Genomic DNA, 12217 nt, shown 5'->3' on the forward strand with positions numbered 1-12217 from the left:
GAACTTCAGCAGGTGGTGTAGATAAAGGGGTGAAGTCAGTGGGAATGTGCATTCCCCAAGCTACATTCAAGTGCTAGTCCTCATTATCAGCGAGTCTAGCACCTTAGAGCACTGCCTCACTCACTAAATTTAAGCTCACTTATTAACACACAACCTCCCTGGTTTTGTGTTAACCTCGCACCTTGGAATAGTCTCACTCGTTTGTCAGTCTCTCACACTCCTTAGAGTGCAGTCTCAACAGTGACCAGTCTAACTGTCCCCAACTGATTTTAATGGAGTCACAGACAGGTGAGTATTTTTTTTTCTTCTAAAAACCGCTCCAAACCTTTGCGTGGCTTCTTACGTATCAACACGGGTGGCTGATTGGGGGAAAAAATGAACAGGTGGCAACAGTTGAGGACCGGTCTCACTCGCTGGTGGCGCAATGAGTACATCTCACCAGGAAGGTGCTCTTGGTGGGCTCCGACACATGCACAGCAAGACTCTAGTGGTGACTTGACTGTGACATTAAACGCAGTCTAAGTCTGTGAAATCTAACTCCACGCCCTCTTTTCTTTACAGTTGTCCAGTGACGGAGGATGTGAACGTACAGATTATCCACAACGGCGATTCTCTGGAAGTTATGTTTAAGATAGAGACCTTTGCCTTTCAAGGCCAGTCTGCAGTGTACATGAGCTGTGATATATCCCTGTGCAAGAAGACAACACCAGACACCTGCGGGGTAAGTGACCGGAGTTGATACAGAAAAGGAATTAAAATAAGCTCCCAAAGCGGCAAGTGGGGAGGTGCCAGGGTGAGTACAGGAACGCAGTGGCCTGAAGAGGAATTAAGTTTTTGCTTCTTTCAACAAACATACAAAGAGCAGATGCAGCACTAGAAGCAGCAATGCACGCTTTCATCACACACAAGTACACCACAAGCAGCAGCAGCAACGCAAGCTTACATCACAGTCAAGACAGGTTTTGTGGAAGCAACAGAAAGGCAAACATAGAGACAGGAATGTTGGGACCACCAGGCCCATAAAGTGCATAGAGGCAGGGGTGTGCTGCATGGTCCTTCTGTCCCTGACAATGTGTGCTGGAAAGAGGGCGCCAGCAGGGAGTTACTCTTAAGACCTTCTGATCCAACAGTGTACTAGGAGGAAGGAGGATGGGAACAGTGGCTGGTACAGAGTTTTTGAGTAGGGCTCTGCTGATAAGATCACTGTCATTCTGGAGAAGATCTCTGACCTTCCTTCCCTCTCTGCAGTTTCTTCAGTAACTTCAACTTCTGAGAGTCGTTTACTCCTTAGACATCCTCAATTGACTCCTACTGCCCGCTTTCCCAGCCTTTGTTACGTTTTGCCACCCTCTCAGCAGTTTCCCGATTTACCCAGACACCTACGTTTATTTATTGATTATAGCCAGAGTATACAATAGGGAGCATGGGCATGGCCTCCGGAAACAACAACATAAAAGTAAGAGATATTCAAAGCATCATTAATGTCTCTCAAAATAAAGCTATTATTCCAGCCAGCCCAAATGATATTTTGTGAAAATTATATTATTATTATAATTATGAGACAGGTGTACATTTGAACCTGCATTGGTCCATCAACATTGGCTAAAACTAGAATGAATTTTATGGAGGCTATCTGAGTATTTTAAAGTGACCTAGATTCGGGGACTGGCCTATATTTTCATGGCCAGAATTCTCCGCCATGATTGTAGAGGCCCTGCAATTGTAAACTTACGATTAACTCATAGGGGCCGATTATGATGTCGGTGGGACCAACACCTTTGTGCCGTCAGTCCCACCGACATCTCTAACCACAGTCAGATCGCCCCATTAGGATGTGGTTGATCAGGCCGCATTGGCCCAGGGACTGATAGACAGCTTAGGACAGGCTTAAGGAGCCCGTCATGTGGTCGCTCTGATCGCATTCCCCCTAATATAGGTGGTGCCTTATCAGGCACTGCCGTAGGGAATACGATCCACCTTTCCGTCAGCCATTTCATGCTGATTCTTCCAACGTGAAAAGGCTGAGGAAAGGCTTTTTTGGGCCCCTTAGCACAGCCCCTGTCCCCGTGGCCCTCAGCTAAGGGCCCTCAAACCTCCCTCCATCGAGTGGCGGACACCGCATGGTACCTGCCACAGGGGGCAGGGATGTCTGAAAACATGCCCCTTTGCATTTGGGCTTAGGCTGCGGACCATTTTAGGGCCGCAGCATAACCCTCAATACAAATAGACATGTTTCAAACCTCATACATGGCGGTCGGATCCTAATTTGACAGGTGGGATCACAGAATACCGGTTGGTTCTGTTACTGCAACGGTGGCCATCCAAATGCTCGTCCGACCACCATCATGATTGGCCCCATAGTTTGCGAATATACAAATAGTAAACTTACACTAAAGTGTAGGTTTTCCTTAATGAATGAAGCTCACAGTTCCTTATTTGGTTAGAACATCTCCAGATGACATTAGCACAGAGGGTTCAGAATAATTATGCATAAAAGTACTGCTTAGATGCTAAGTAAATATGCGGTTTATTTTCTATGTGCTCCGATTTACTGAAGAAATTATACATTTCTTCGCACCACGATGAAACTGCAGAACTGTTGATTTGAAAAATGTGCAAAAAAAAACCCTTGATTCTGGGTTGAGAGACATTTCAGAAGACATACCTATTTTACTAGAGATGCTGCCCAATGTCTTAATGATTTTGCTGACCTTTGGGGCTTTAAATAATTTTCTGACTTTTTAATACGTTGCCTCATGAAGCTGAGGTTGAACACCCTCTCTGATCCAATAAATGTGGGAGGTTTCAGTCAGATACACATTTTGGGGTGTCTAAATTTTGGGGAAATGTTTTTCCCACAGTTGCATAAGTCCAGGTGGTGCCCATTGTCAAAAACCTATTTCATATTTATTCAAAATATTCCCATTTCTTACCCCAAAAATGTGCTATTCTTAGAGATCCACATTATACTACGGCCTGTGTGAAAAAAAACAAGAGCTATTTTCTCTGAAAAATGGTTTCCTATATCACAGGTAACTAATTATAATATTAATAGTGGTGCAAGTCAGGAACTTATTAATCTAAGCATTCATGTATTCAAATCCCCAAGGACGGCCTTACATAACACCTGAGGCCTATTAAATGAGCAGTAGGTGCCTATACTGTTGACAGATTTTGATTTTTACCCAATTCGATTATACTCATTTTATTAATCTCAGAAGGATGAACAGCTGAGTAGATCTGCTGGGATTCCTACCAGTGACCATAGAGTTTCATGATCTTCTTTCTAGAGTGGATGTAAACGTTCACTAAGACGCTAGACCTAGTCATCACTACTTATCTGTTTTCGTACTTGTAATATATATTTTTTTTAAATGTTCATCATAGAAGAGATTTCCTTAAGCAATAGAACACTTCTTTTTTGGTTCAGAACAGACAAATATAGGTATTACCGCTGCTTAAAAATTCTTCTGCAAATGCCACCTTTCTCAGTAAGTGCCACCCTATTTCCCTTCTCTCCCTCCCAGTCAAAATGTTTTGAAAAGTAAATAATTACTCACCTCTCTTCTTTTCTGGAAGCTAATCCCAATTTTGACCCTGGCCAGTCAGGCTTTCATCCTTTTCACTGTACCGAGAGTACCCTAATTTCCATTCTGGAATTCATACGTATTAAAGTGGACCATAGCCAATCAATAGCCTTGGTCTTATTTGAACTCTCTGCACATAAAATTCTGATCTCACATCTTCCTCAGGTCGAAATACAGGTCAAGGCTCTGTCATGGATCTCTTCCTTTCACTATGACTCAGACTTTCTACTTTCCTCCTGCCATTCCAACTTCAGAGAACCCAAGCAAAGAGCTCCTCTTTAAGCTATATAATGTTGAGGACTCCGCCTTAGCACAACTCATTTTGTGCTATTGTCTATATTATTCGTGACAAATCGGACAACACCCACATTCTGTTTAGACTCAATGACTCTCTAAACGCAATAAACTGAATTTTCATAACTGTCCTTTGTATGTTGTTTCTTGAATGTTTTTTATGCGCAAAGCAGATATGACTGAAATTCATCTGTGGGGAACATGGACCATACTTTGGTTCCATAAGTTGTGGCCTGAGAACCTTGATTGATCACCTATTCCAATTTTGAAAGCCCGCACTCTGGGATTATGAATTGGCAAAGATCTTTTTCTGACTACTGAGGTCAGCAAAGTCTCTTCTGAATTTTTCCATCAACCATATGTCCTTTGACAAATGTTTCCATTCATAACTTTCACTGAGAGGGAGTACTGTAGACCTTAATTCCGTCTATGCTGGGCTACTGAGACACACTCTAAAATGTATTTCAAGAAATATATTTCCAGAATTCAAATAATTCAGAACATGCACATAAACCCAATTATTTTTCTTCCCCATAGTTCAGCAATTTCTCTTTACATGGCTACACTTCACTGGCTTCCCATCTCATCCAGTATCCTCTTCAAGACCCTTTGAGTGGTTCATTCGGCCTTTTATAATTCTTGTTCCCTTTACCTCTGAACCAAATTAGTCCCTTATGCTCCTGCTGGAGATCCCAGATCAGCCGCTCTTTGTCTATTTCTGATTCCTCACTTTTGCTGTCAAAGATTGGGGGAATGAGCTTTCACCTAACTTGCTATCATGTGCTACAATTGCATATAAGTTCTGACTCATCTCCAATCATCTTGTCTACCAGAAGTCCAAACAACCTGGCTTTTCGCAGTTGATTCTTTTTTTTATCGTAGTCTTCTGCTTTCTCATTGAGGATTCACTAGTGCCAGTATATCATTTTGAGAGATTTTCATGCTACATAAATGTGTAGAATAGAATGGAATATCACACAATATAGTCCTAATACTACACCATGGAAAGTTCCCCATATCTTAAGGTGCTATAAAATAGGAAAATGTCTAAGGTGGTTGAAGGCAACCCCAAACATCTTTCCAGACAGTGATTTGGTTGTCAATACTGCCAAGGGTGGTTTTCTTCCAGGGCAAATTTGGTCTGGAACATTTATCCTGGAATAAATCAAACTTTTTAAGAAAACCGATAAGGACTATTTGATGTAGATGCATTACTCATTTAGCAGACCACACACAGCATCCAACATACAGGTCTGTCAACTATTGTTTTTTTTCCTATTGCTCTTTATTATATTTTCTGTTTTGAAATCAAATAATACAATCAGATTGCAGCACATTGCACATCATCATATATCAGCCACCTGACAGTCAATATATACTGTGCAGTAACTCCCTTTTGGGATCATCTCCCTTCACTTATTTCAGTAGCAACATTAAACTTTAACTATCTTGTCTTAGTCTAACAAATAAAGCATACGCGTCCATTCCACACATTTCTTGCACAAAATACAAAAAATCTCTTGACCTCATAAACTTTCAATTATTAATCTGTGTATATTGAACGTAGCATTTTTATCGCTAGCACATTGCTGGGGGGGAGTTGGTGGGAGCCCAAGTAATCCCTAAAAGGGAAACCCAGAAGAAAAACTGACAGAGGAAGGGGAATAGTGGAGAGGGGGTGAAGGAGCGGAGAGGGTGCTTTTTTCTTCTCAGTGTAACACTTGACGTTTGGTGTTACCTCCAAGCATCTCCCCTACATTAACGTAAACATCACAGACACCTGTAAATCTGTTAGCGCCCAGTATCGCCATGGCAAAGCATACAGGCTACAGGGTAGCATGATGGCATTGCAACCATAATCCTCGAGGAGATCCGCAATCATCTTTGAGGAATCCACCAAGTGCTCGACCTCCTTTGAAACTGCTACCACATTCATGGAACACCAACACTTCAAACTAAATGTCTCTGATAACTTCACCCTGCCCTGGACCCTTGCCTACTGACCACCTGGACTGCAAACCACCTTTACTAATCTCATCACCGAATTTGTTCTCCCACTCACCATCAACTCCAGAGCCTATTTAGTGCTCGGCAACCTCAACTTCCACCCAGAAGACAGGTCTGACCAAAGTTCCACTGCACTCTTCACAAGCCTGAGCAACATCGGCCTTACCCAGCTCGTCACTGCTCCCACACAAAATGCAGGACATACACTGGTACCATCTTCACCACTAGTGACAGCATAAAATACATAGCCACCCTGCTGCTTACATAGACCGACCACTTCATAATCCACTTCAAGATCGACACACCTCAAATCAACGCCCCTAGCAGCACCAGCCTCACAAGCTGCAGCTCGAGCAAAATCCTCAAAGCAGACTGGCTCGGTGCCCGCACTACAGATCAACTGAACCACATGAATGACTTCGAAAAGCATATCACAAACTCATTATATGGACCAGGAACTGCGCAGAGTCCCATGCACCCATCAAACCCAACAAACCAAACATGATCCAACAAACAAGCCAACTGGTACACAGAGCCCACTGAGAATCAAAACGACATTGCAAACAACTAGACAGGTAATTGAGAAGTTGAACCAGTCACTAAACCACCAACAAATCCACATACAGGACTGCTCTCAGACACCACCACCAGCAACTACGTGACACCAAGAAACGTGCCTAGCTTAACGCATGGAAGGAAGCTCCAACAGTAACAAATAAATCTTCTCAATCAAGGAAGGACTACACCTCACCCTCCACGAGTGTCAACAACATCCTCCCCTCACAAGAAATCTGCTATGACCTAATAAACTTCTTCCCTAGCAAAATCTCCATTATGTGCAGCATCTTCCCACAACAAAAGGCTCTGCCGACCTCAATGCGAAACTACCAATCACTAACCAAGAGATCAACCTGATTGAATAAACACAGCATCAATCATGCGGACCATCCACTGAGGCGCCCCAATGGATGCATGTCCTCACTACATCTACAACTTAGGAACTTCCCCAATAAGCACCTTCCTCTCCCACATCATTAACACATACATCGGATCTGCAATATTCCTGGATGACTGGAAATACATGGAATTCAACGTTGTCCTCTAAAAAACATCAGCCCACCCAAAATTATGTCTAATATATCTGCTCCTGTACCCAGTCAAAGTGATGGAGAAGGCTATCAACAAATAACTCTCAACTCACCTTGAGGCCCACCATCCACTGGAACACACCCAATCTGTATTCCAAAATAACCACTGCACTGAAACAGTACTCATTTAAGCCACCAAAAACATTAGGACCATCCTAGACCACGGAGAAACAGCAGTCCTCATCCTACTCAACCTATTTACTGCCTTCAACATCATCTCCCACTGCACTCTGATCAGAAGACTCCACGATATAGGCATCCAAGGACCTACACTCCATTGGATCTGCTCCTTTATTCCCATCAGTATGCCACCATTCACATTAGAAACCAAGAGACTGGTCTACAGAGTCCTCAAGGCATCTTCCATCAGCCCCACCCTTTTCAACATTTACATGAGCCCCGCTAGCAAGCATTATTGGATCTTGAGGCCTCTCCATCATCCCATATGCCAATTAATTCTCTCCTTGACAGACAAGACTACCACCTCCAGAATTAACATCACCAACTGCATGACCATAGTAGCAGACAGCATGTGAACAAACTGCCTGAAGCTCAATTCCAATAAGATGGAAGTCATGATTTTCGGTAACAGGACCTCCCACGGGACGCCACATGGTGGTCGCCAGCACCAGTGCCACAGACCATGCTAGAAACATGGGAATTATCTTAGATGACAAATTCTCCATGATGTCAAGAGTCAATGCAGAGAGCACCTCCTGCTTCCACGTCCTATGCATGCCACGTAAGAATTTCAAGTGGCTCCTCAGAAGACCAGACAGACCAACACCCGAGCACTTATCACAGGCAGGCTTGACTGTGAAAGGGCACTGCATGTTGAAATCTCCTAGCAACTCCTACAAAGACTCCAGAGCGTCTAAAACACCCCCACAACACTTATACTAGACCATCCACTCTGCACCCACATTACACTGCAGCTAAGGATCTTCATTGGCTGGACATTCACAGACATATCCAATTCAAACTACTCACTCACACATTTACAAAGGTCATCACAACATAGGACCAACAACCTCATGCACTTTCATCAGCCGACAACACATCTAAGCTCTACCTCAATCTCACATACACCCCCTGCATTCACAAAAACAAGGCAGGAGGTCACTCCTCCTACATCGCACCCAAAATTTGGGAAAGTCTCCCAATGCACATTAGGACCTCTCCCTCACTTCTTGAGTTCTGGAAAAGCCTGAAAACCTGTCTCTTTGAATAACGAGGCAGGGGTCTTTCCCCCACTCACCTGATCAACCACCTGGACACCCTCATGAGTGATTAGTGTGCTCTACAAAGGTACCTAACATAACATACCATAACTTAACACCTTCATTAGTTCTGGACCCATTCACTGTAACAGGGTCTGGGTTAGCTTCTCTTAACTCCGGGCCTAACCGCCTATGTGCTTCCAGATCCTGTTCTCTATATCTAGAACAGAGTCATATGGAACAAGGAAACCTGCCTTTAAAATCTGCCATAATGCTATATAGCCCTTACAATGGCAAAAACATCCAAATCCTTGACTCATAGTTCTGACACAAGCTTCATCTGAATTTCTGCATATACAGGAAAGATATCAAAACTATCTTATTTTCGATCTAGGCATGATAGTGTGACAACTCCCCTTCTACTGACAAATCCATGGGCCTAGGTCTGCAAAGAAACACTTCCAATTAAATAAAACAGCAATACGTACAAACACTTTTACTTAAGTAAAAGCTACTTATAATATTGATTGTTCCTCATTGAAATCTTCATAGAAGTTATATACACGTAATATTCCTGAGCCTGTGTGGGATTCCATTTTACATTTCCAACCAATAATATTTTTTATAATACAGACAATTTTATGAAACACATTTTTTCAAACCTTTCTGGAGATAGGAGGAGGGTGGGATAGTGACCCTGGTGGAGTGTGCATTTCCCGTGGGAAGGCTCCACAAAGCGCCAGTTCACCTACTACCCATTATACAACTTTGTGGCAGCAGGAAAGTTTATTCAGTGATAGTCAGAATGTGTACAAACATGCATAAAGATTCTAACTTTTCTGTAATTACTTAAGAATTGCAAACCAACAAGTTGCGATTAATATCTTCTTGCTGCATGCTACTGCACAGCTAGTTAAACAGAGCAGAAGAAAGAAAAGCACATTTTTGTTATCACTTTTTAAACAGTCACTCTATTAAGCTCAGTGACCTGACCTGCATTTCCCCTCAGCTGCTGGCTCTGGCAGTAGGCTTTGTGACATCACAACTCAACTGAAATAGGTTTTTACAGTTAAGCACCTATGTAGCATCACAAGTAGCCTTTTATATAACCAATAAAGTACCCCTTATAAGGATATTGCAATTCACCGAGGAATTCCATAATCATTTAGAGGAATGTCTCCGACGCCCAAGTTCCTTTATAAGGCTATGGAACTCCCATGGGACTTGCAATATCATTATCATGTGCGCTGGGGGATACTTTATCCCATATAATATATGTACACTGTCACCTTTCCCACAAACCACTTAAAACCTTCGTGTGTAGCTCTTTCATATGAAAGAATGAACATTTTGGCAAACATGAAGAATACAAATAAAACCTGTAGTGCAAAATTAAACACATCATTAGAAACAGTTCAATACAAGTCAGCTTTTTAAAACAAATTGCTGCAGTAGCTCAGAACATGTAGAAACATGCATAAATATTGTAGCTTTTCTCTGTCTATGCATTGTAAACAAATAAACACATTCTCTCTGGTCCCTATTGTATGCTACTGAAATAGAGCAGAAGAAAGAACTGCAACATTCTGGTTGTTGCTTTAAACAGCTGCTTTATTTATGCTCTGTTACCTGACCTGCCTTTCACCTCGGCTGCTGTCTCTGGCAGTAGACATTGTGACGCCCGAACTCAGCATTAATAACCTTAGAATAGATGAGTTCTGATGTCTTTTCTTTATAATCATCGACTTGGTATGTCACAAGTTGACAATTTTAAAGAAATTAGTGACTGTCGTTTTATACTGGAGTTGCAGAATCCCATGTATTACATGAATAGATCTCCAGGTGACGGCTTTGAAAATGTTTGAAATGTAAACATTTCTTAATCACTTTTTAGCCTCAAGGAGCTTCTGGTCCAAGTAGGGACCTAATAGTGTTGGACAATATAGAGCTATATAATGAAATACCCACTTAGAAATGAATCGCTTAGAAAGGGCTAACTTCGTATAAATGGACCCACACTTAACAATGAGCCTTTGGACTTATGTTAGGATCTTCAGTCCTATCCAGACAGACATGAACGACCCTTTAACATCAATTGGGAACAGATATCCTTCCACTGTACAGACACATCTGGTTTATTTAAGCGTTGCCCATAAAATATTACAGAGATTTAAATCAATGAAGAAAACATGTTTCCTATTAAAAATCTCCCAGCACAATGACAGCATCAAAATACAGCATTTTCATAAGTAGTTTTACAGCGGCAGAATCACTTTTTTCAGGCCTCTATTTGATAAACAGTGCACACTGAGGCAGACGTCCAGATGTGGTAAAATGAGGGCAGTTCAATAACAGTTGTTTGAAAGCCCTATTCAGATTAATCAAACACATACATACATCTTTATTGGACTTTGTTTGAGGCATGACACTTGCAAAATACAACCCTGATTCTGAGACCTCTCCTGAGTTGAAATCATTTGTTTTATATTCACACACTGTAGATAGACTCATGATAACAAACAAACTCAACATCCCGAGGAGAGCTCTGAATCCTAATTATGGAAGCTTTGTATTGGAGGCGATTGAGATTTTGTGCGAAACTCAAATGGCTGAATAACAAAGGGATTTGTATCCATAATCATGTTTACAGCCAAAAATTGGCAGAGTTTACACCTGCTCGGTAATCACAGAAGGATGCCTAGCAGATGTAAATCCATTTACTACTATGGAAATGTACGCCATGACTGGGTGAAATGATGCTGCAGTGACACCCAACTGAGGGAGTAGGAATAGGGGCCTTGTGGATTTAGGAGCAACCACAACTATGACAGTTGTATGGCCCTTTCCCTCCCCGGAAATGCGCTCGTGAGAGGGCTGGAGTAAATCCCTTTGCAGCGTGGGAAGGGGAGCACAACTCTCCCAGACATCGGGTAGGTGCGGAGAAAGGAGCTTCTTCATTGACAAAAAATTATCCCTCGTGGAGAAAAAAGAAAATAATTGCGAGCTTTTTATTGACTGGATGGAATGCTTTGTATGTGCTCTAAGAAATCTTTAGTCACAGGCATTCTGGAAAAGGAAATCTGGGGAGGGTTCTTTCTATAACCTCTGTTAGCAGCCAGCTCCTGCAGCATGGAGGCCATCAGCTGCAGTGAGACCAGGACTTGCAGGGCACCCAAGGTTTGCAGAGACAGGACAGGTGAGACGGTGACCCAGAGATGGAAGGGGCCCCCAGACCAGGACTTGCAGGGGACCCAAGGTTTGCAGAGACAGGATGTGAGGTGGTGACCCCGAGGTTGAAGGGGGCCTCAGACCAGGACTTGCAGGGCACCCAAGATTTGCAGAGACAGGACAGGTGAGACGGTGACCCAGAGATTGAAGTGGGCCTCAGACCAGGACTTGCAGGGCACCCAAGGTTTGCAGAGGCAGGACAGGTGAGACGGTGACCCAGAGATTGAAGGGGGCCCTAAGACCAGGACTTGCAGGGCACCCAAGGTTTGCAGAGGGAGGACAGGTGAGACGGTGACCCGGAGATTGAAGGGGGCCTCAGACCAGGACTTGCTGGGGGCCCAAGATTTGCAGAGACAGGACAGGTGAGACGGTGACCCAGAGATTGAAGGGGGCCTCAGACCAGGACTTGCAGGGGACCCAAGGTTTGCAGAGGCAGGACAGGTGAGACGGTGACCCAGAGATTGAAGGGGGCCCTCAGACCAGGCACTGCAGCACGGTTTGATGCAAAGCAGAAGGCAGAGTTTTTTGTGCTGGGAATTACATTCACTGGTTATACTTCTTGACAATGTAGTTATTAGTACCGTTGGGTAGTTAGGGGTTATTTAGCACTCAAACTATATTTAAAGTAATTCAAGAAACCCTGTATAATATGATGATTATGGAAGTTAAGGTAATATGTGAAAACGTGTGTACTGTGCAGACTGTGGTTAACGTAATGTAAGTGGTCATGTCT

At 43.0% G+C, this 12217-nt stretch overlaps 1 protein-coding gene across 1 annotated transcript in view; it reads left to right on the plus strand.

Moving 5' to 3' along the window:
* LOC147733112 (uromodulin-like) overlaps positions 1–12217 on the plus strand; it is a 584922-nt gene that overhangs the window by 151430 nt on the left and 421275 nt on the right. The window contains exon 8 of the mRNA XM_086955813.1: positions 562–721. Coding sequence (XP_086811939.1) covers positions 562–721 — 160 coding nt within the window. The remainder of the gene's footprint in view (positions 1–561; positions 722–12217) is intronic.

The sequence above is a fragment of the Lissotriton vulgaris genome, chromosome 2_1 (genome assembly GCF_964263255.1).
Source record: "Lissotriton vulgaris chromosome 2_1, aLisVul1.2, whole genome shotgun sequence".
Taxonomy (NCBI): Eukaryota; Metazoa; Chordata; class Amphibia; order Caudata; family Salamandridae; genus Lissotriton; species Lissotriton vulgaris.